The sequence below is a fragment of the Galendromus occidentalis genome, unplaced genomic scaffold (genome assembly GCF_000255335.2).
Source record: "Galendromus occidentalis unplaced genomic scaffold, Mocc_1.1 scf7180000077477, whole genome shotgun sequence".
Classification (NCBI taxonomy): Eukaryota; Metazoa; Arthropoda; class Arachnida; order Mesostigmata; family Phytoseiidae; genus Galendromus; species Galendromus occidentalis.
This window is the reverse complement of record NW_003805465.1, coordinates 2,178,982-2,204,100: the sequence shown is the minus strand read 5'-3', so window position 1 is coordinate 2,204,100 and position 25,119 is coordinate 2,178,982. Positions and strand designations below refer to the sequence as shown.

At 53.3% G+C, this 25,119-nt stretch overlaps 1 protein-coding gene across 1 annotated transcript in view; it reads left to right on the top strand.

Annotated features, from left to right (window-relative positions):
• Nucleotides 1-22,767: 22,767 nt before the first annotated feature.
• LOC108864489 (protein O-mannosyl-transferase TMTC3) overlaps nt 22,768-25,119 on the top strand; it is a 28,447-nt gene continuing 26,095 nt past the window's right edge. Inside the window, exons 1-5 of the mRNA XM_029111984.1 lie at nt 22,768-22,809; nt 22,851-23,153; nt 24,157-24,375; nt 24,533-24,641; nt 24,968-25,051. Of these exons, the coding sequence (XP_028967817.1) occupies nt 22,768-22,809; nt 22,851-23,153; nt 24,157-24,375; nt 24,533-24,641; nt 24,968-25,051 (757 nt within the window). The remainder of the gene's footprint in view (nt 22,810-22,850; nt 23,154-24,156; nt 24,376-24,532; nt 24,642-24,967; nt 25,052-25,119) is intronic.

Below are 25,119 nucleotides of genomic sequence, written 5' to 3'. Positions count from 1 at the left end.
CGGCGGCGGCGGCGGCGGCGGCGGCGGCATGGGATGAGCAGAGGCCAAGTAGTCTACGGGGTGTCTGCGAGTGGCAGAGGAATGATGGATTGAGCGGAAGGGGCCCGCCACGCCCAGCTCCTGACCCATTTCACCCCTTTAGCGGAGTTAGCCCCCCGGAGGATCCCGGCTCCGGACTAGGCCTACAAACCCACCGTTCGACTGAGCGACCTAAGCCAATCGAGGGCTTTCCTCAACAACTACGCTCTTGGAAATCGAGTTGGAGCTCGAAGCTTCACGCCCCCCTTCTCCCTCGGCTCGATCGAGTTGTGTTGGTGTCGAAGGATCCGTTCAGCTCCTCGACTGCCTCCGAACCGAGAAGAAGAGATTTGTCGCACGATTCGAACTAGTTTGATCGATGACGGAGGCACCGGTGACGAATCGATGCCACATCCGCTCAGACCTCAGAGTCGCCGACGGCCGGGTCGTTTCGCCGGCCGGCCGGTAACTCCGTTCGCGGGAGTGACCTCGAATTTTCGGGTCGGATGGAAATGCGAACGAATGCCCGATTCCGTAACGGGACATGAGCTCAAGTCATCTGCTCCTGACGAAAACTTCCTCTCGAAGCCGTTCTAGGCGCGCATCTGATGGATTGTTCCATTCTTATGCAAAATGAAGGAAATCACTTATGGAAATTGAGTGACCGGAACCTGGGGATACCTACGCGTTTTCGGCGACCCTGTGTTGAAATCGAGAGGTGGAACAAAGCCAAACTCTGCACAAAGCATTTCTTTCTCAGCTCGTCCCACCGTCGACTTGTCTGGCTATGGTTTTATGCAAGGCGAAAGAATCTTACGAAACTCTAAAGCGGGTTTGTCTAGTCACGGGGCGGCTTCCGCTGAAAGGGAACGGCTGGCAGGCATCCCGATAGAAAATCCGTCGTGGGAGGCTTCCCGCGGAAGGGAGAAAAATATCAGATACAACCGCGCGCCATTCACTCTATCCATATCTCGCTAAGGCGGAAAGACAGACGGATGGCGCAGGAATAAAATAGGATTGGAAGCTGGGGTTCACCTGGTCGAAAGGAAAGGTCGAGTTCGTATCGCGACGGGCTCCTTCCGGGGAGCCAGCCGACCGGCTGGCCGATGGGCGAACGACCTTGATCGGGAAAAAAATTTGTTCCGTCCTCGGTTTTCGTTCTTTTCCGCTCGCTCCGACGTAGGAGCAATGAGACGACGCCGACGCACGTATTCGCCGCGGTTCCATGGGGTTGGCTGCAAGCGATAGCGAGCGTGTGGGCGACCGACCGACGACCCTGCGGATCGGAACGACAGCCCTTCGAGTGCTTCGACCTGCTGCCGCCGCCGCTGTCGTCATCGTCAGTCGGAGCGAAATCGGAGAATGGGTCGGAGTCTTTTCGATCCCGATCAGGAATCAGTGTGTCTACCGTCGGCGGGCACCGTCTGGAACCTGTTTTCCACGTACGTATTGACGCGGACCCACGCTTCCTTAGGCTCCTCATCGGTATCGGCGGTCATTGATTGAATTAGTACGTGAATGGCATTTGACGCACGCTGGCGTCAGATCGGCATTGAAGAGCTCGGAGCGGAGGCAGCCGACCTAGAAACCTGTTCCGTCCTCGGACGTTTCCTTGTGAGCACGAGATCCTCGTGCCTTGCGACGGAATGCTGTCCGATGGTATCCCGCCGCCTCCCGCATTTCGATGGAGGTTCGCTCCTCGTTGCGAAACGCGGAGCGTCTACTATAATGCTACGGTTACGTATGTGCATCGCTTGCGCTACGTACCGTGTCATTCAGATTCCAGAAGGAGCCAGCAATTACGGGGCAACGCTCGCTCGACGCAATAACGCGGCTTGAGCCGGAGCTCGCGGGGTCCCACCGAGGATCGATGGATGGTCGGCTAATATTGTTCAGTCATAGCGTGATGTAGTTCCTTCATGAGAAATTATCGAATTCCATGCTCTGCCCAAGTGCGTGTGTATCGATGATGATCAGGAAGGGACAACGACCCGGCAATACGGAGGAAGGGAGCAAGCGCGGAGAAATATTAATACAGTGTATGTGGGAAGCACTGCGCATGCATTCCTCAGAGTTCGATATATTGATTGCGTTGAGCTCGCCCATCGCCAGCGAACGAACGAACGAATGATTGAGCCCTGCAATCACCGATAATGCTACTTTCGCACTAATTGATTGTCATACCGGGAGCCACCCAGTCGGCTGAGCGCCAATGGACACATCGCTCGGTTTGATATTGGATCGCTTACGGGGAGAACGTACGGCGCAGGCGGACGAAAGGCTCCGGACCATGTCCTGGTACGGCTCGCGGCGAGCGTGATAGCGCCTCGAGTCTTGCATCCCCTTCGATCGTCTCACGCACCCCGAAAAAGAAAAAAAATAGGTCTAAGTCGAACTTCCAGCTGATTATCGTAAAAGCTGCAATAATAATAGGCATGACCGTACGGCCCTCTCCGGGTTTGATCGCTAACCCGCTCGCGTCTCGATCTACGATAACGATCGCTTTCGGGTACAGTCGGAGCTCGAAGATGTCGATGGTGTGCTTGTCGAGCCGGGAAAGTTCGTGGTAGAGAGCCGGACTGCGCGCTGAGAGGCAGGCAAGAGCAGCTCGTCGAGGTCGGGGCTGATAGAACGGAAAGTAAATTGATTTTAAAAAGTCTACTAGGTACTAAGACACTAGGGCACGGCAAATAGAATTCTCCGGGCACGCCTGGACTGACTAACCGGCTGACTGACTGAGCGAGTCACTGAGCGAGTGGAGAAATCGCGCCGAGAGCACGAGCTGGACGAAATAGAAGGAGAGCGAGAGTAGACTTTTCAGTCAGCTTCTGAGGTCGAAATGAAATAACATTAGTCTCTTTGCTCTCTGAACAGAATTGAAGAGACACACGCTCAGACGCGAGGTTTGCGGAGGCGACTACATAGGTGTACGTGGAGCTACGAAGGGATCGACATCGCAAGTCGGAGGGCGTTGAGAACCTTGTCGGCGAGCACTTGTGGGGGGTCTTCCTGATCTCGTTCGTTCCCATCCCTGAGCGAGCTCGAGGAGCAGGAGTGGGGTTCGCGGCGCGAAAAAAACGAGCACGTACTACGTGGTACCATTTCATAGTCATGGCGGTCCCGAGCTCGAATTGTTCAGATCGATAGTTCCAGAGCGTCTGAATAACCGGGAGGAATCGAGGTGAAGAAAATATCCCTATTCAAGCGTTCGATAGTCGATTATATTAAGCCCAGTGGTCTTACCCAATCACAAAACGGGTCTCAGACACCGACTTGGCGGCACTCACAGAAGAAGAGTGCGGATGACAGCACGAGCGGCCGGATTGGCGTTCTGTCAAACGCAGAGATCCGGCAGCAGTCCCGCAGCTCGGCCCGGCTTGCGACGCGCGCAAAAGCATGGCCCCGAGTCGGGGTCGGCGCACCGAGTCCGTCCGAAGTATAATTACGATTATTATGATTATACTTAATGAATAGGTGGCTGTCTGATCTTGTTCCTCTTCCTTCTCTCCATCTTCATTATTCCGGTCGTCTTTGCAGTCGACGATGGGGGAGAGCAAGAAGCGAGGGCAGCCGCAGTGACTCAATGGTAATCCGAGCAGATTCTCTCGTAGCCTGCCATCCGTAGACTCGCACCCTGCCCCTCTCATGAACCCGCTAATTCATCCATTATTTCTACGAGCATCCATCCTCTAATTCATTCATCCCTTCCGTCGCTCGCGGGAGAAAGGAAAGCGAAAACCCCGGTCGAGGCGCTAAGACAGGGATTAAGATCTCGTCGAGGGCCGACTGCTTTTATCAGACCCGGCAGCTCCCGCGGCAATGTCGTCCATCTTTCCTGCGGATCGTCATCCTGGCTCGGAGCTTGCTCCGACTTCTGCAAATACAGGCGCTAGGTAGGCGGGAACGAATAGTGCAGTCGATCATGCGTCATTTGTGCTTGAATTCAACGGGTCGTCAGACGTCATGCAGCACTCTTTACCTTCGGACCGTTCCGCGTGACGAACATGGCGAGCGTAGAGCTCAGCAAGGGGACGGCGTCCATCGCGGGGGGAGATTCAGAATGTAGAGTACAGACAAGAGGCAGAGCCGAGAAAGGGGGAGCCCGCTGAGCGGAATAGAGCCTTTCCTCCGTGCACCCTCTCTAGTTCGACTTGGGTACTTGCTACTGACGGATGAACGGACGGACGGACTGAGATCTTCAAATCGGCTCACGTCCCGGTGCTGAGCGACTCGCTCGAGTAGTAGTATTCAATGCACATTGTTCTTCGTTTGCCTGCCGCTTGTTCTTCCTCCCAGTAGAAGGAGTCTTCCCAGTGCTGTGTGGCCGTTCCCCCCGACTTCGGTTCGGATTCGTCGATCCGGCCAGAAACTCCTAGCGGCGTACCGGCGTGGGTACATATTCTCCTACATGAAATGATTTCTCCCACAAACAGAATATTCTCCCGTCACCGCGTGTGTATTTCCTCCAGGGAGCAGATAGGGTTGCGACCGAGCGCAATGATTAAGTTTAATCAGCCCAGGGGCTCCAACGCCACGAGTCTGAATACGAGTCGCGTCCGAACAGCGAGGGCTACACAACAACACCCAGAACATAATCTCTTGCTTTATCGAAGAAATCATTCGTCGCAGATTCCCGATTGTCCTCCCGAAAAGAATTTCGGTCTCTGATCGCATATTGAGATGAAGCCTGCTCCAAACCGTTCGTGACTTACCATCAGTTCATCCGGTTCCATTGAGATGGCGCCGAATGTTCACCACCCTCAGCCCCTCGGCTATTCCTCGCCAAATCGCTGTTTTGTGAAGGTCCCGTCGAGGAACCTTGTGATGCTTCGGTCACTGTCACTTCCACTAGCGTTATGGCGAGGTCTTTTCGACATGGCCCTTTGGGGTACGGACGACTTGTGGGTTGGTTGGTTGGCTGGTCCGTCGGTCGGCCGGCTTCGTGCTCGCTCACTAGGTCGGTGTCTCGTTCCTCCCTCGCGGCGACCGCATCCCCTGAATAAAACACAATGGCTCGACTGCGTCATTCCAGGGCAATGGAAATGTGAGCGAATAGCGGCACACAATGGAAGAAATGCAGTTGTAGGCTTCAGCAGTCAGCGGCTCTTTTTGACAAGAAGCTTCCGGAAGGAGGTTCTCGTGCGTCGAATCGTCCAACTCGGTCTGTCAGCGATGCGTTCGCTAGGAATGGGCCATCGGCTTAGAAATAACACTCCATAAAGGAAAAGCAATAGACTAAGGCGTGAATTGTGGATTCCTTACCTTTCGAGAACGGCTTCGTGTCAGCTCTTCCGAGGGCATCTCCGAGGCTGTGCTCTCCCCGGAAGCGAACCCGTTGAGCAGAAACCTCTGAGGTCGAATCAAGAAAGCATCGTAGCACGCCGTGGCTCTGAGCCTCGATGTTTGTGCGAATTATCGAATCGGCGGGCGATTCCGACTTGTTCTGGAATCAACATGTTTGCTCCGTTCGATGCGCGAGTGTGTCGGGATTCGGCCGAAAACAAAAGCTCATGAGCAAACGGACAGAGAACCAAGAGGATGAATCGATAAACACGCTGGGCGGTACTCGACGCTTGAAATTGGTGCGTCGTCCGGCCGATCCTCCGCTGAATTTTGACGAGGGACAGAGACAAATTCGTCTAAGGCCGTCTCATCGAGTGGGAGAACGATCTCGACAACGGATGAGACTTTCGAGATCATCGAAGACGCCGAATCGCACGGCGCGGCCGTGATGTTCATTTATCTGAGTCCATTTGATCCGTGGAGCCATTCGGACCTAAGTTCCACGACGTCGATCCAACGAGGGTTCCTCCGGCGGCGTGTCGGAAGGAAATCTACGAAAGCATTCACGAGTCGACCGAAAGAACTCCGACTCCCACCCTAGGGTCAACCTTCGGAAGGCAGGCCTCCATACGGTCGAAGGTCAGTTGCAGCTCGGAGTCGGAGGCAAGACGGGGGCCGCCGTGGCGAGCAGCGCGGGTGGCAACAGTTGGCCGGCAGAGCTGCCAACAGATCAATGGAAAGAGTCAACAATTGGACACAATTTCTCTCCTTCCGTTTCGCCTTCGTCGTTCGCTTCTGAAAGGAGCAGCGTCGTTCGGCCAGTGCTGTCCGAAACTCGCAAGGAAGTAACGACCGACGTAGAGAGAAAGTCAAAAGGGAGACGGTAACACTCCCTTCATCCCGCCTCCGCTATCTGTTCGTTTCTAGAGCCTCCGCTGGAGGAGACTCTGCGTCGTCCGTGCCACAAACTGTATCACAAGCCAGGGAGATCGAGCTCTGCGAGATCAACTCCTTTATTTTCGGTTTCTTCCACTGTGAGTGAGTGAGAGAGGGAGAGAGAGGGGACTGCGGTCGCGGTATGTCTGCCTTGCCTCCTGTCTCCTGTCGAATGTAACTACCTCGAGAAAAATCAATTTCTGAGCTCACAAAATTATCGTTCGCTGCGGGGTTCGGGTCCCAACGGTGATCTAGAACGCCCTCCCCTTGAAGTATCAGTGATGTCACGCGGAACTACCTTGTGTCTCAGCCGACCGGTGGAGTCATAAACGGGAAGAACACAGCGACTCCCTCTGATCACTCTGTGCGATGCCTCGCGTTTCTTCTATCGATATCGGAATATCAAGTGCATGGAAATGCTCTCTTGTTTACTCGGCAAATCAATACTGGAATGCAATCGATTTTGTCGAGAATTCATTAATAGCCTGGGTACGCCAAGCCACGAGAGGCTACATCAGGGCTTTTTGCAAAGGGTCCAAAAAACTCCATCGGATTCGCGCATTGTTTCGAGGGTAAGGCGCAACTACATAGAATGTTTTGTATTGGAGCCGTGGAACAAGGAATAGCGGATTGCTTCCATCTGGAAAGTTGTGGAAAGTGACGGGCTCTCTCAGCAACTTACCAATGTTCAGGGTCTCGCGCCATTGGAGCTCCGTTCCATTGCCATTCGTTCTTCTCTCGAGAACAAAGTGTAGCGGAAAAACCAGAGTCCCAACAGCCGGAGCAGCGGCAAAAACGGAGACGAACGGCGGACGCTCATGTAAATTGATCGTACTCCTCGGATGTGTTCCTATGCGACACACTGAAAGAATCGACGACAGAGATAAATGGAGAGAAAGTCGTGCCCCGCAGTCCAACTGTTTGGCTCTGGATGCTGGGAGCCCGAACAGTACTCCTCGGCAATACATCGTGTCGCAAACGCGGGAACCACAGGATGGACCATTCCAAGTTTCTGGTTCAACTCGTTGGAGAGTTGCATCGTCGAGCTGTAGGAATATTCGTCCGGGGACGGAACCGAGATCGGCAAGAATTGTCCCTCTCTCGTGTCTGTTTTCGAGCGTTCGGGTACGAGCGGAGCACAGCCGAACGATGGCGGCGACTGGCGACACGGCCACACAGGGTTTTGCACCCGCTCACCGGGGTAGTGGCGGCAGCCTCTAATTGCGAACATCAATCTGCAGGCGGCGGACGGACTGGTGGCGCAGCTGAGACAAATGAGAGTTCTCGTCGTCGTCGTCGTTGTTGCAATTCTTGTCAGGGGCGGCTCCGTATGCGGAAAGAGGCTACGGGAGCTCACGAAAGTGCCCTTCCCGCTGCTGCTGCTTCTGCTGTTCCGGGTGTCAAGTTGTCGGTCCGACTACCGCTCGCCGATCCGCTGCCCTCCACTTTCAGATGGCAAGTTGGGCTCTCGCAGATCTCGCCCCGCTGCTTGAGAGATCCCGGACCGGGAGCCGAGAGGGGGCCTTTAAGTTGACGCTGCGATGACTCTGGAGCTCATGCAGCTGTGTCCAATATGACTCGGCAAAGGCGCAAATGCCGTGTCGTGTTGACTGCTCCGTCGAGTTTCACGGAACTCGCAACAGTTTCCGTGTGGCTGCCGTACAGCTGCTTCTCGAGTATTTTCTGAGCAGCAACGATCTTCCCCGTCTGCTTGCTCGGGGACGAGAAGATTTTCCGCGTCATCCCTCTCGAACGCGAGCTCTTAATCGCTCTCACTGCGAGTTTCTTCGTTTGGAATTGCCTCAAGTGTTGCTTTGCCGACGTGGCGGCGATTGAGTTTTCCCAACTCGACTCAGGGGGCGTCAAGCTCTGGTGACGCGCTCTCCTGCACGAGTTGAAAACGATGAAAGAAAGGTGGGACGTGTCTCTGTGGAACTCTGATTTAAGCCGAGACCCCGGCCAACATATTTCGGCTTTCGCGGAGCCCAGCTCCACAGCTCCCCAAAATCGGCGGAAAAACTTGATCGATCGAGAAACTTTAGCTGTTAACCTCGATGATATATTCGTGAGATGAGAATCTTGACGAGATCTAACTTCTTCGCCTCTTTCAGGAAATGTTTCATCTCCTAAAGTAGCGGAAACGCAAAGGTGAGTTCTATGCAACTCCCTCTTGAGCTCACAGAAAGACCCGATTCCGGACCCATGATGCTTCTTCGTGGATGAAGTGTCACCCTCATTACGAAACTCGGGGTACACGGCCAGTACCCGGAGACCTAACTCTCGAATTTCACCTCTCCCCTTTTCCCCTGGATCGGGAATGTGAAGCATGCGCCGTCGCCTAGCTCCCTTCTGCATCTGAGAACTGGACAAAAGCTCACGTTTAGTAAGTGTTCGGAACTGATCGATTCCGCCGGCTCTCCCGTGCTCTTCCCGGAGGGTTCATGGCTTTTCGGACGTAAAGCGGGAACGAAACCAAAGAAAAGCAAAAATAAGGATTAGAGCAACGATCCGATTACCTCGCCCGCGAGCGAGGGAGCTCCACCCAGCTTGTCTTTGGCCTTCACGGAGCAAAACGCCCGCGGCACTAAGGATTCGAGGTGAAAGGCTGGAGAGGGAAAATCGCTCGTAAGACGTTTGCATACTCCATGGAGAGGCGGGATTCCCTCTGCCACAAATAGGATCTGTCGCGACAGGCAAGAATTTCCGCCATCTTCCGACTTCTGTGCTGGGTCCATCCGCTCTCCGCAGAAGTTCTTTACAGGCTCGATATTTGCTCCTAAGATGCGAGATCTTTCTTCCTAGTGCGCTCTGCCTCCTCCACTAAAATGTACCGACACGAAGAGGGCTGTGAATTGTTCAGTACGTCCGTAAAGGATTCGTTTACAAGCTTCTTCTGATTAGAAATTCATTGACCTATAATTCTGTCGACCAGGCTCTGCTTGAGTCACTGAGTCACGGATCTCGCATCGTTGAATTCCACTGCGTAGCCCCTTGTTAAAGATATCGATTTGACGATAGATCATTCCCGGGGAACTGATCACGACCCTCAAGCGCTCCCTCGGAATTCCGTAACTTTTGTCCTCCTGAGGGCCCGATCGAGCACCGGATCAGGGGTTCTTGGGTTAGACGTCGCATCATGGTATTGATCTTCCTCATAGCAGGAGTGAGCTGAATTCGTTCCGTGATCACATCTCCGATCGGGATAGCTCATTATAGATTCGCATTGGCGATATGTCATTGAATCGATTATCATGAACCATGGGCTCCGCTCCGGCTTTCGTGAAAGGAAATGGCTGAGAATGTGTGTTTTTTCCCGGATGTGAGCGAGCTCGGGACGTACCCGAGAGTTTTAATTCCTTCATTGCTAAAGCTGAATATTGAGAGGACAGATGGGGAAAAAATGGGATCTCAGGTGCTTCCTCGTACTGATCAAATATCTCTCTGACAATGGAATCACCGATGAGGGACCAAAAAAAACGACTGCGAGCCTAAGATTCCGAGATATACAAGGGAAGAGGAGAGTCAGGACGTTTGTCACATGGCCCAAGGGATGTCTTGTCGGCATCGTCTGTGGAGCAGCTTCGGGCAGAACAGGGGTGGAGGAAAGTACTTGAGGACGTGGGTGCGGAGGAACGATGGGACAAGTGAAGACAAGCAAACGGACGAATCGGGTGAATTATTGAGCACATGGATGATGATCTTCGCTTTCGAAGGTTTCTTTCTTCCCCGCCTGGCTTATTCCTCGGAGAATGCTTCCCGACTAAGGAGACAGCCGATCCGACTGACGTTTGAGCTCGACGACATGCGATGGACTTCGTTCCCCCAGCTGCTTCTAATGCTTCCCGGTCCCTCGTTCGTCCCCATCTCGCTGCGCGGAGAAGTCGCACTGGGACGTCACTTCGTCCATGAATTCACTCTGTTGACGGATGCTTCGAATTCCGAGGGATCGCCATCGATCGTGAAGTTCCCCCCCCCGGCCGCTCGAATGGGAAACGAGGGGGATGCGAATATATCCAACGAGAGGACTCTACCGGTCGGGTACGGTATGACGCTTCGCTTCTATGGGGAGATTGCTCGGCGAATTCTTAAGCTTGTCGTCTAGATAAACTCGGCCGGGCGATCGATCGCTCAGGTCGGCGGAGGCAAGACGTCAGCAAGACGGGAATCAGTCCGATCGACCCGCAGCGGGTAATCAGAGATGTTATGGAAAGCGTAGATACGGAAGGTGCGTCATTGACTCTAAACGTTCCTGAGGACGGCATCGACTCCTTATACATATGAAGAGAGCTTCATAGAGAGTTCCAAGGACCGAACGGACCAGCCCGAGGGATTAGCGAGAATGTGGAATGAATTTCCGATTTCATACGATTTTCCTGCGGAGGTCGATGGAGTCTTGGGATCCTCGCTGGTCCGGAGAATCCCTTTCGGAGGATTGTGATTCGTCATATGTAGGACTTCGGAGTGACTGTTCTCTCCCTTGAAAAAGCCAAGATTGAATCACAAAGGTCGCGAAGGAATCAAATCTTTCCTGCAGAAAGAGGAAAAATTTGGATTTGGGATCTGGCTCAAGACCCAAGGACTGGGAGGCGTGGTTCGTCTAGATTTGTCCTCGATAAAACATTTTTCCTCCGCCCAAGACGGAGGTCTCGAAAACTATTCATTTGACCAAGGACAAAAACACGAGGTGTGTCAAGCGTTGTTGTCAAGATTGCACACTGTGAGGTTCCCTTGTCAAACGGAATGCTTGCCAAGAGTCGGAAACGAGAAATTGTGAGACACGAGAAGGAAAGAAGAATTCAATTTAAGCCTTGGGTGTACGACGTCACGGCCTCGTTTCCGTCGACGACGGAGACAACAACTGCTGCTCCTGCAGCGGCGGCAGCGGCGATGATGATTATAGCGACACAGAACAAAAACAATGTCCTCTCCTGCTCGTTCCATTCTCCTCCATTTCTTCGACTGTGTGTTTGTTTCTGGGTCGACGCCGTGCGAAGCGGCACTGCGTGTAAGGAATGCTCCTCGTCTTTGCTTTGAGCCTTCAAACGAATATTAAAAAGCAACAATCTTTTCCTTTCGAGTTCCTCGCGAGCTTTCTCGACGCAGCTGTTGTCGCAAGTTTCCGCTGGCTCCTGTATGGGAGCTTGCACCCTACGCCCGAGCCTGCCGGCCGAGCGCAAGATTCTCTCGTTCGGCTCGTCGTATCTCCAGTGCTCCATCAGAATAATTGACGTTCATCGAACGAACTGAACTCATATCTGTACGGTGATGCTTTGCATCAGGATTCAGCGGGGATTCACGTCAAATTCCACGAATAAGTGAGAGTGACTAATGCGCTTTTTGCTTTAGCTACCCTCCACCGCTATTTATATCCGACCGACTGAGAGCTGCGACAGTTATTCTTGAACAAGACCCAGAAGTGCTGGCGCGGAGGCACCAACTTTGACTCGTATTCGCGAGCTTCGCTCTTTGAGGATGACCAGTCGCGAAATTTTCCGCGGGATCCGGAGCCGCTGGTCGGAGCCCTTCGGTATCGCTGCAGTGCACCCTCGTCTCTGCTCTTTGCCTTCATTACCGATGTCTTTCTCTCAACCCGCTCGGATCAGTCCCAGCTTTATCTTTGCATCCGTGTGCCCGCAGCGAAGATAGCCGAAACGGATTCGCTCGTTTTGTTCGTAACATTCATAGCTTAATAAAAGGCTAAGGCTCATCCTCCTCTGTTCGCCTCACGATAAGCTGCTTTGCGAGTCATCTGCTTTTTTTGCGGGGTAATTCGCTCGGATCGTCTTCTGCCACGTTGATTCGGGTATAGCGTTTTCGACCAATGAGACTAATTCGGGGACGACAGAGCTGCGCATCGGTGAGCAGATTCAGACATCGATAGCTTGCAGCGTGATGTGCGAGAGCCTCTGCGCGCATGCGGACCCGGGCATGGGCTCTTCCGTTCAGTAGAACTCCCTCCGAATTCCTTTCGTCTGCACGCCGTCTTCGAATACCGCAATCCGAGAGTCCGTCGTCCGGTGAAATTCGATTCTCAGTCGGCTGCTCGTGGATTCTTGACAGACTCGAAGCGAGACGGCTTCCCTCGGACCGAAGGCCCGGGGACATGTTGATGAACCTTTTGATGTCTCTGAATGTCGTTACGCACTCGGACGGTGATGTTTCATATCTGGCGACATGTCCTGGAGGTTCCAGCCGCGTCTCGTGTGCGGCATTCCCATCGCTGTAGGCATTTCTGTTGAATTGTTGGAAACGGGATGAACGTCCGCGTTTCTCTTTTCCCCACTCTCGTTGATGAATCCACCGCGTGTCAGAACACGACTTTGCAGAGTTCTCCTATCCTGAACGGAGCCCACAAACAGGGCGGCTCGTTTTTTAGGTCGACGACGGCTACGTATTCGCTGACGTGTCTCGCAAATTGAATATTTTACCAGGTTAGGAGCGAGGGCGCTGCAGGACTCATTCAATGAGTGACTGAGCAGTGGAATGAGAGGATATGAGCACGTGGCCTCGCAGCTGCTACCGTTCGACGGGCTCGGGCAATAGTTCCAGGGGAGCGGAGGTCCTCCGCGGAGGAGTTTCAAAGGTTTGGCACATCGGCAAACTAATTTCCTCTATTCCCTGAAGACTGACTACTGCGAAGAACAACGTCCATGAACCAGCCACTAGCGGCAGAGACATCGGCGTCATCGTTGGGGTCCCGAAGGGGACTTCTTCCGTTGACTCTCTCATCTGTTTCCCCCCCCCCGGCGGGATCTGCCCAATCTTGCGCCTCCAGATGTCGTCTACCGTACGCAGTTGCTGCCTCCGCGCGACCGAGCGACATGTACGGCGGCGTCGGACAAGCTCCGTCTCGATCTTCGTCGGCGGCGGCGGCGTCGTTGTTCTAATCAACGGAATTCTATACTCTCTGCATAATTCAACTGTGTTTTGTTGAGCGCCACACGAGGCTCACGTCACGTCGTATCGAATTCCCCACCAGTCACCCTCTCCCCCCCTTCCTTCGCTTTGCTGAAATTCCGCCTCGGCGGTGAGTCCGGGAAAAACGTGGTTGCGAGACGATGGTTCTAGGAATTCGGGGAAGCGATCATTACGGGAAAGTTCACCGACCGCGACGGCTGAGCGGAGCGAACGCGATCAACAAGGGATTAGAACGATATTCGTAGATGGTGCAAGTCGTGACTAAATAATGGGGAACTTTCTGGTCGGTTATCTCGCAATTAAGTGACTCCGCCGTGGATCAGCGGATGCTTTACGCCTCTGTGGACGAGACAACAACCACAGCGAAGCGACCCCGACTATCGGTGCGAGTGTCGATGCATCGGCTCCCCGAGCCGCGTCGAGTCGCGAGCTTGTCCTGGACTGGATAGATTGAGCCCGAATTCACCCACGGTGACCTTCAGATCGCACGGATTTTTATTCTGTGCGACAATGTTCCCCGAACGCGTCCCACGAGCTGGACCCTCGGCTCGATCCGTGAACCGCGACCGGAACAAAGAAGGAATTCGAGTCGAACTCCACTAAGGACCGCGTGTCCTCTCCGTCACAGATCGCGCATTGTTAGGATCGATCCAAACAAAAGAGGAATGAAGGGATGCAGCTACAGCTCAACGAAAAAAAGCATGGACGTTGCCTCTAGTGGGACGTGGCTCGACTCGTTTCCATCCGCCCTTTCAACTTGTCTTGTCCGCCTGTCCGTCTCATTGCCTCATGGCGGACGACGAGGACGACGACATTTGAGAGGACACTGCGACGTCCCGTCGTCGCCGAGTCTTCGTCGAAGCAATCCCAAGAGCTTTGTCTTCAGTCGTTTCCAAGTATTCCCCTAATTGTCGGCTTTGAATAGGCTCTCGCTGTCTCCGTTTCCTTCTTTCTATCTGCCCGTCCGTCCGCCTGTCTGTCTCTCTATCGTGACGGAGTCTGCCAACTTGGGGCTTCTCTTGTGCGTCCTCTTTATTCTCTTTCTCCGCTCTAGAGTATTCCTTACAGACTTACCAAACGCCGAAGCTCAATGAAGACGAGAATTAATTGTTAGAGGTCGGGGGCACCCAGGTTCGAGCGGCGAGCCCTATCGAATTCATGTAGGCTCACATATCCATCGCCGGAATGCTGCGTGGAGGATGGTTCAGAGAGAAAACTTTCGGTTTTATCGTGTTGCAAGAAATATAAACTTGTGAGAGTGTATTTCGTTCTCTCTAGTCCCGAGAGAATCCCACAGACTGCAGGCTCGGATACCGTGGCGCCCTCACGACCCCGCTGCCAGAGACGAACCTGCTCTGCACGACTGAGAAAAACAAGAGTTACCGGGAACGATTCCGAAGCGCTTAAAGTGTTCGGTATTGTTGTGCCAAGAATTATAATGAATATCTTAGTGACGAGCCTCCCATGGCTAGACGCATTTAGCTTTTGGTTCGCATCGTACGAGCTATTTTCGAAACTATTCGAGAACACTCCTCCACTGAAACAGAAATAGAAGCGACAATCGAATTCTATTTATCTTGAAAGAGCTCTATGTTCGGCCACGTCAGACGCGTCTTATCTGAGCCCACAGACTCCGGCGCGCGGCTCAACTCGGTCTTCCGATTGTGACAAGGACAACTAAACGACGAAATTGAAATAATTAAACAAAAGCTCAGCGCTCCGATCGCAAGCCGGGTTTCGGATACAATGGCGGCAGAGGTTGCGATTCGACAAGCGGCTTAGGAACAAGTTCTCCGCTGTTTTCCTCGTCGACTCAAGTCTACTCCACTCCGAAAGTGCACCGTAACTCAGTCGAAGTTAAAGCTGCCGCTCCATGGTCGCTCTCCCTTCCGAGGCACTCCCGTCGGACTAGGCCTGGTCGCTCTTTCACTGCGCGGATGGAGGCTGAATGCCTCACTCGTGCCAAACGTCGTGCCAGCCGAGCGAGGGGAGTGACTGTGAACGAGTTAGTGACTATGAAGCACGAGAACGATCCGGGGTGCTCTCCGCCGAGGGGATACGGAGGAGCATTCATTATTGCCGCAAACTTTGCCGGCAGTAGACGGCCGTCCAACCCCGTCTGGTCGCATCAAGGCTCTGTCGGCGGATGGCCGAACCGAATAACACTTTAAATTATATCCGGCGGAGAAGACCGACAACTAGAAGCTGCTGCTGCTGCCGCCGCCGCCGCCGCTACAGTCCATGGAGGAGAGCCCGGCTCGCTTTGTTGCTTGCTGGAGGATATTAACTCGTTGTTTGCACTCCTCCTGCAGTCAGCCGTCGGTCCGTCTATCCGTCCTTGTGTCCCCCGATCGTCTGTTCGTCTGACTGTTCTCTAGTCAGTAATGCAGGCTTGTTGGCAGGCACAGAGGCAGCAGGCGGACGGGCGAGTGGGCTTCTGTAGGATTGTCCCAGTCAAGGAACTATCAGCAATGGGGGAACTTTTTGCAGTCAGACCTCTCCGCTGGCTTGTTCTAACAGCCCCTAGAGATTGGTCCGCAGAATAGGTCGCCCGGCAAGGACAAACCCGTCTACAAGCTAGGAGCGGTTCGAACAAACGAACGGAGGACCGACCGGGGCGTCTGGGAAACGGAGTCCATCGAACTGATCCTCCTCCCCCTGTGTCCTACTGACGGTCGGACGGTCGTTCTGTCAGTCAGTCAGTCAGTCGGACGAGCGGCAACGAAATTCGTGCAGACAGACCAACATTGCGTGCTTCTAATTAACGCGCGGAGCAATTGACCTCCATATCCTGGCCGTGCCAGCGACAAGTCGCCGGGGTAGTGGTGCTGGTCTGTAATGGAAGTGAAACCCGCGCTCCGTCAGTCCAGCTAGCCGTCGGCGTAGCACCATCCACTTTTGCGTACATTGTCGACGGACGGACGAACGTACTATAGCTACGGATGAATCCGCGTCGATTCCGGCTCGTTCTCGGAGCCGTTCATTTCGCTCGAGATAGAGGCACGAGAGGATCTCAAGTCAATTCGAACGTTCCCATTGGCACCCTTTGTCCGTCTTTGTCGATGTGTCGGTTGCTAGGTTGGCAGCAGATGTTCCGAGAGGCGGATCCGCTCCACAAAAGTATGAATATTCATCAAGCTCGTTGCTGGCCAGCCTGCCTGCCAGCATTGCCTCTTCGCTAGGTCTAGCAACCAATCAACCAGAGGGTTACCCAGTCAGCTGGATGGCTAATGTCGTTACGTGTTGACTTGATGAATAGAATGGGGGCGTCAGCTGCTTCTCCGAACGATGCAGAGTGGGCAAGAGCCCGAGCCCTGGATAATAGGAAATCCTCTTTCGCGAGTTATTTTCATGAGCTCGATTTCGATCCTCGCTTTTGAATAGCCAGCAATCAATAAGGGATTGTGCTGGGAGGGGACTTGGAATGATTCGGCCTCGAACACTCTCAACGAACTGAACTGGAAATCCGTCGTTCACTCCTGCTCGATGCTCGGAGGGCCGAGCTGCAACTTTCCACTCAAGGAGCGCGAGTATTCCTTTTCAACTTTATTTTTCCCTCGTTTTGAGATGGTTCTTCTCTCCTGAGCTCTGAGCGCTTCGGCTCTGAACGATGGCTCGAACGAGCCTCGCTTACTTCGGTTGGCTCCATCGGCACGCTGTTGAGGAGCGTTTGAAGGAGAGTGAACGCATTTAAATAATGGCGAAGCGCTTGCGTCGGATGAATGGACCCACCGACTGAATTCGACTCTTCCCCACTCGGAGCTCTATGCCTGTTCTCCAGACAGGCGGACGTACAGGCAGACAGACAGAGAGACTGACTGACTGACGGACTGCCTCGCTGGCTGACTGACTGCTCGAAGGCGTGCTGCATCTCGGCGGTCGACCGCCATAAGAGCGGAGGTTAAAGAAGAAGATCACCGAGCTTTTTTTCCCTCTTCTGGCGCTCTGAGTTCGCCGGCAATTCGTTCTACGTCATGACGCACATGCACAGCCTCGAGAACGAGGCGAACAGGCACCATCCTACGAGTCAGCCGACCGGCCATTCAAACGAAGCGGTCGGACGCAAACGAACGCAAAACTCGAACAAGTTTCTTCCGCCTCGAGTCAAGGCTAACGAGAAAGAGTTTAGTTCCGTAAATGAAAAAATTCCATCGAAATAGCTCGGTAGAGGAAGGCAGGCTATGCTCCTTCCACTCGCTCAGTCCGCTGGCGCGAGAGAAACTGGGGAGGTGAATGAGCGACAGGATCCAAAATACGCCTAATTACGCACGTCGCTCCTTTGTTCGCAAATATGTACGTTTCTCGTCTAAACAGTTCCTGTCACCAATATTGGCTCTTGCTCGACTCGACAGATTCCGCTCGTGGCGACCGACAGTACCATCAATGGGAGGTCCAATCTTGCCGTTTCTTCTACTAATCCGCTGGTAAAATTCCGAAGCTTGTCTCTCGGGAAGTCCTCACGGTATCCCACCAGTGCTGGAGTCGCGAAGTCTGCTCTTAAAGCTCCCGACTCCCGAGGTCCAGACACTGCGACTAAACAACTTCTGTTGTTAGGTCTGGGGAATTTCCTTCTGACCTCGACTTCGAACTTTCCAACTCGGTATCTGAGCAACAAGCTGAGTATTTCCAAATGAAGAGAAGGCTCGGTTGTTTGGCGAGCCGCTGCTCCGGAACTTGGATGTTACGATGAGATTCCCCGTGCTCGGGTACTCGGGATCAAAGGCCTACCCATCCTCCTCACCTTGGCGATTTTCCCTGTTTTGTCGATATCACAGGCGAACGCTTTTGGAGGAGGTCAGACAATTCCCGAATCGATGATGCCGAGTCGTCTATCTCGTTTTCCCTCCGGAGAACGCTCCGCGCTGAAAAATCCCCGTCTGACGCAGTCGTTTGTACGGATTCGCGCGATCCTCAGCGATATCAAGGAACGGGACCGATAAAGCAGCCCGTCAAGGACTGTCACTCTATTCCTGACGTGAATGATCTGGAATAAAGATTACTCCGCGTCTATTCTCTTCACGCCGAAAACATCGCCATATTCTGCTTTCCTGCTCCCCGAATTCAAAGATCCCCGATCGCGTCAGTATTTTCCCACCCGCTATTCTGTGTACCGTTGCGCAACTCTCGCGAATGCGGAGGGGCGACACCAAGCAGATGAAAGCGGCGAAAGATCTTCGGAGGGAGCATGTCAGAGGAGAAGCGAAGTGAACCTACGGCGAGGAAGTGCGAGTTGACAGCGTGGCATTAGCATCTCAATGAGGGCTCATGCTCTCTGAAGAAGGGACCCCATATTTGTCAACGTCTCCCCACTCGACCTCCTCTCCAGCACGGTATTCCGGGGAGGAGTTCAAACTTGCAGCTTCCTGTAGACCCAGGTCAGAATCCCTAATTGAATGATATTAGGCTCCTAAGGGAGCCGAAACTTGGAGTGACCTGAAGCTTTTCCTCGGCGGGCTGATTATTTTCGGTGCTATTCGGAAAACTTCTCTGAGCATCGACACATTCCCGTGCACTTGTCCTGTGGACCACTTCCAGCCTTAAGGACCAGCTCCAACCTTTCCGAGCCGGTTCCAGCAATTCGTGGTTTGACTGGCAAGCTAGAATTACAACCGAGGTCGGTGGGTCCGTTCGATGCTCAATCGTGAGCGAGTATGCTCGCATTTATCTTTATTTTTTGGCAATGTGGATAGAAATCGGATTCTCTAGAACACGCCGATGACGCACGCAGGCACCATAAATTTGTCTTCCTGCGTGATTTAGACGGACAGCAGGCTCCGAAGCGAGGCCTTGTCCGAGGCCTCTGGGTCTATTGGTTCTACATATGTGTTTCAATATCTCCAGCTGTTTGGGTTACACCTGATTCGATTCTGTAATGCGCCACAGAGGAAGTACACACCGAGGTGTTGCAAGACTTCCTCGCGATGTTATCAAGGACCCGGTTTTCCAGCTCGGTAAACTGTAAACTCAACTCGGGGAATCAAATGCATAGATCCTGCGCGGTTCATTCGCGATTCGCTCGTGTTTAGATTCGACGGTAGGTCTTAGCAGAGGTATATCACCCCGGTGATGAGGATCAGCACTTTCGCTTTCGTTTTCGTAGCGAGCGAACACAACACCGTCGACGACATAGTGATATTGGCCAAATATTTACCCTGCCTTGCGGAAGACCGAGGTATTAATATCATCGCCAGAGCTGCCGCCCGGAAGCTTCCGAGACAGACCGACACAAGGCTACTCGGTCGCTCCTCGGTGTGCGCATGAGGTGGAGGGATGAACGCTGTCCGTCTCGCTATCAATTGCTAGATAAGTCCGACTCTTATCTTAATGGTGAAACACTTAATTATTTGAGCGATGCCATACCCCAGCCACCTAGCGTCACGGCAGGCCGAACAAGCTATGAGCGGAACCCGCTTTCGCAAGCGTCTCCCATCGCTTCACGCGAAATATATTCCCATAGGGGCCTAGAGAGAGAGCAGAGTGTTGGCGATCGAAAGTCTCGTTTGTCAAAAATTTGATTGATACTGCGTTCGAACGCTCACAAGTCTCACAAACCGATCCATTCGTGTCAAGCTGCGGGAGCCGGTCCACAGACCCAAACACAGCGCGTATCCACTGGCGGGGGTATCGTTCCAGGCACGTTACGCGTATTCATGGATGCCGGGAACTTTTCCCAAAGTTCCGAAGAACTTCAACCCAATGTCTACCGGGGCTTGACTTTTTCGGTGGAAACCACGGGCCGGCAGGCGATGTTCATGATAAGAAGCCCTACAATGATTCACCTCTGTCTTCTGTGCTAGTGGACTCGACGTCTTCTCATATTCTCCGGGTCTTTGGGGGTCGCGGGTGTAGACGGAGAATCCACTTCATGTGTATGTGCTGCTTGACCGGACCTACGTAATAGCGGACACGCACAAACGCCATTCATTGCGTCGAGGACACGAGTTACGTGTAAGAGGAACAGTCTAACTGCCGAATTCGGACGGGACCGTGCGTCCGTCGGTTGACCAGTGTGTTGAGTGTGAGGCGAGGAAGCCATCAATCTAGTCTGACCCGTCAGCTGCTCGAACCGCGCCCTGAATCCGGCCATAACGTGTCCCGCAAGCACCCGCAACTAACCTGAAAACTCCGAATCCCCGTCACGGACATCACACGATTCGCACGCTCTGATTTCTTCACACTGGTGTGCATTCAGTCATTCGGGCGGTCAGCCCCTGACAACCGAACGTAATGAGCTGTTGTTCTAGTTCCGCTCAGAATTAGATGCGTCGAACTCGGCTCGCCAGCAGATGCCGAGCACAAGCGAGAGCACGCGTGATTCATGTAGATTCGGACGGAATCTGCAGTCAGTGGTCGAGTGCTCTTGGGGAAAAAAGAGCCTGAACCTTGAGCGCAATAATTTTAGCAGCTGACCACCACGGAGCATGGCTACCATGGCTCTGTTCCATCGGACCGGATCTCTTTTCAATGTGTGCTCGACTTTTTACCATAGTCTGTTGACATTTGTCATCTGCTCCTACGGCGGAGCTCCGTCGACCACGTGCCGACCGAGGGTAGGGAGGTGGTCGGAGCGGGGGCCGCCTCAGTGTAGTGGCTGTCCGGAGCCTCGCAGACAGTCAGGCGAGCGAGCGGACGGGCGTGCAGACCGACCGGTAGACAGGCAGAGACAAAGCCGGGGTCAGGTAGGGCTTTCACGCTACGGAGAACACGCCGTCGACGAGCTGAAACCTGTGTGGCACTAATGCGGGTCGGCAAGTGGCTCCGTTCTCAGCCTGGACAAATGAACATTATACTCTCTATCTCATCTCGCGATGTTTCATTTCTTCAATAATTCATTCCCTCTCTCGCCTGGATGTCATCCCTCTGCCAGAGCGCAAGGGGCGGGGGGAGGGGAAGCAACCGCCTCGACGCCCAGTTCTACTGGGGGGAGCGGAGTCCATGGATCATATGATAGTATCATGGACAAATCCATCGGTAGTAAACGTATAACTCGACTGGGCGGATTCAAGATCGGCGTCGGCATCGCACGGATTATTATCGGACGCTACGGTCGTCCACTGAGAATGAATTTTCGCGCCGTTCAGTCTCTCCCTAAGAGTGGACGCTGCGGTGAGCTGTACGCTTTAGAGCGACGGTGCCGGTACCTAGATGAGTTCCTTCGTCAATTTTCTCGCCGAAATTCGATGCCGCTCGGGATCGAGAACGTTGTACGCGATCGACTGGATCGAGGTAACTCTACACCGCTCTACCTACCGGAAGGAGCATGGCAGTGATTCACAAGCCGAGAGCCGACCGGAGTATTAGATGCCCACCGAGGCTCGCCTGCAGGGCCTCGGTCAGCGGTATAGCACATCTAATTTGTCTTCCTCGTGACGAAATTGCTGTTGCCTCTCTTGCCAAGCGAATTAATTGTTGTCTCTCCCTTCGTCTTCTTCCCATCTCATTTCCTCACTTCCATGGCTCCACTGTTTACTTCCTACGTATAGGATTTGTACACGGATGGAGCAATACGAGTGAGTGTCATGGCCGGGGCGGAGGCCAAGTTGGCAGAACGGCCTGCCACGAGCCAAGTCCTGTCGGAGATGTAGCCTGGCCGGACGGGTGAGCAGGAGCTCACCAGCGAAATAAGGAATAGTAGGTCCGAGGTGGGAGCGCGCATTGGAGGAGCAAAACCGGAACAGCTCTTCGGTTGCTTGCCGCGTCCAGCATGGTCAGACCAAGACTATTCAGCAGCGAACTAGGCGGACTAGGGCTTGAGAGAGATCGGGAGTCGGAAGAAGACGCAGAAGGAACAAAACAAGACCCACATACAACAATCCCAGGTTGGGCTCTGTCCATAGCGGAGTAGCGACCCGATGGGAAAAGCGTAGCGAAGCCGGAAAAGGTGTGCGGTAGACAAGGGCAAAGTGTGGCGGACCAAAGGCTAAACTAAGCCCTCAACGGACGAGCACGCAGTGAGGCAACTTTGTGGCGAGGATATAGCAAAGCAAGACAAGCCACTGGCTCGGCAATAAGGAGTATGCGTGCAGTGTGCTGCTGCTGCTGCTGCGGGTAAGAACGAACGAGACTCACTGGGAGAGAGAGGAGGGGAGAAAGAGACGGAGAGGAGACGAGATCCATTTAGGAGAGGATCCGAGTTCCCATCGCGGCAGAGAGGCAAGCGGGTCTAGCCTGTCCGAGGGCGGCAGACAGCGGTCGGATCGCGTGATACTTTCGAATTCATCAAAGACTTCGTTCGTCGGCTCCTTCCGTTGATTCCGCCTTTTGCTCCTCATTTTGGATCTCTTCCCCTCGTACGAAAGGGACCGAGCAGTTGGGTAACTGTTTTCTACTTCATCAAATCGAGAGCCAAAGCTTTTCGAGCAGCACTCTCGATCCTTCGCATTCTCGTAGAAATGAGAGCTGCATCATTTTGTCCGAGCGCAATATCGAAAAAAAAAAACGCGTGATTGAAAAGAAGGTGACTAGAGGACCGGGTCGTAATTTTTTGACGACGAGTGCGTCAATTATAATTTTTCCATATCATCCATCTCCGAATCGCCGAATCAGCTTTATAGTATACGCGGATGATCTTATGGAAATACAAGATTTAGTTACATTGGCTTCTTCCCGGCGATGGATTCGCCCCAGACTGTCGACAAAATGGAAGAGATTCACGTGAATACCAGGAAATAACATCCTCCCCTTCCCTTTTCCAGATGCCTGACTGCTTGCATTCAGGAAAGACTTGGCGGGTGTCACCCGCTTCAAGTCGGGCCCCTTCCGAGGGTTCCAATTCCTCACGCTGCAGTAGTCCAGAACCAGCTCCAGACGAACCTTGCAGGCATCGGACATGGGCGAGTCTGATCGCTATCGTCGCTGCAGTCGTGTACCTCACAGCCACCCCCGGAGATATGGTCTATGATGACGTCATAGCCGTCAAGGAGAACCGCGATATACGCCCGCACAGCCCCATGCAGAACATCTTCAGAAACGACTTCTGGGGTACCCCAATCCAAAAGGTAAGCAGTGCCGTCTTACTCAGTCAGTCTGTGCAGCTGATTACTTAGCACATACATGTGTATTATTTATCCGCCTCACGACAAGCTGCGATACGCAGCGTATCTTATGAGCACATCTAGTTCGTTGCGATTGACTTGGACGTCGCAATAAACGGTAACAATGGACAGTGCTCGAAAAAATATTTGTGACAATGGCGGCGTTTAATGGCGCAATTAGAGGAGCCGCCGAGGTTTAGAACACGAGCCGGAGGCTCGTTGGTCGCGAGCTCAGTCGCTTGCAACGACAGGGCCGATGTGACTTCGGGACGCCGGTGGAGTTTTTTCCTCTCCGCACGTGGCCTCCTCTCTCCTCTCTTGCGTAGTCTCCCCTGCTCGCTGGCTTCTCTTCAGCGGTAGTAATTCCATTTCCGTTTTCCCAGCCACCGACGAATGCTTCAATGCTTCGGCAAGCGGCATAATTTTTTGCTTTCCGTTTCTCTTTGCGTTGTTTATTGCCTCCGTCCGCTACAGCTTGGCACGATTACATCTCTATTTGTCATTAATTGCCGCAGAGCACGACCGAAGTGTGTGCCAAACGAGGTTCTCTACGGGACGTCGGCGGCACCGTTAGCGGTATACATATGTACATGCATGTGTGTAAAAATATCCTCCACGACTAGAATTGATGCCGTCGCACAAGTAGCGAGCGCTTGTCTCGGAGCAGCTGCGTCTGTGAGCGTCGAGTCTGCTTGTATCGATAAATCGGTTCGCGTCCATCCGAGGCGCCTCCCCGAGCGCTTGCGCACAGGTTCTGCAGATCCTACAGATCGCAGATTCCGTCATAGGTTCCTGCGTCCGGAACCCGGCCGGTTCTGAAAGCCCCGAGGAACTAGTTTCGTATTCATCGAATCACGCCCAACCGATAGGACTGAGAATCAGAGAAAATAAAAGAGAACATTGATGTCGAAATGACTGCGACGTTGTGGTAGCCAAGAATTAATTCATTTCTCCACCCGTCTTTCAGGAGCATAGTCATAAATCTTATCGACCCCTCACAACGTTGACGTTTCGAGCCAACTACTTGCTAGATGGACTACGACCCATCGGTTATCATGCGGTCAACGTAGCTCTGCACTCTGCTGTAAGCGTACTCTTCATGCGTTTGTGTTTGATGCTGGTGAGTACGCGCACGGCGCGTGTTGCAGCTCTCCTGTTCGCCGTGCATCCTTTACATTCAGAAGCGGTAAGTTCCTTCCTCCATCGTCCCTAATGGGGAAATGACCGATTTAAGGGAATGCTCGTCTCTGACGCTCGGCTGGTCAAGCTGCCGGTGTCATCATTCATGGTTACGATAGCGGGAGACTATTGAGGAGAATTAAAGCAGGCATGGCTCTTTTCAGGTTGCTTCGATCGTTGGTCGGGCGGAGTTGCTCTCGGCCCTCTTCTATTTGTGTGCCTTAGTCTATTACATCGGCAACGACCATGAGAACAGCTATGGAAAACTTAATGGTGAGTATTGCAATTCATCAAGAGCTCCAAACGACGAGCGGCTCACGCCATCGTTCCATTCTCTCCTGGCCCCCATGTGTACATCACACGACTATAGCTCCCCCATACCCGGAACGCTTCAGTACCATCCGCTTATTAAGGAGATCTGAAGGTCCATCTGTCGTCTTTCGAAGTTTCTGTGCTGATTCATCGGAACCCTCAGCCCTTAGCGGAATATTAGCCTTCTCGAAACGACTCCTCTCAGCTCCCCCGCACACGGGTTCTGAGAATCGTCACGAGTTCTCGGTATCGAATGGTTCAGATTTCTAAGACGGCGAATTTTTCAGCTACGCGATGGCAGTATTACTTGAATACAGCCTTGTTGTCCGGGGCCGGTATGCTGTGCAAGGAACAAGCGATCACGGCGATTGGTGAGTGGTTTCGCTAAAAACTTCGGCAAAAATACCATTAATAGAAAACGACCGCTTTCGAGGGGCGG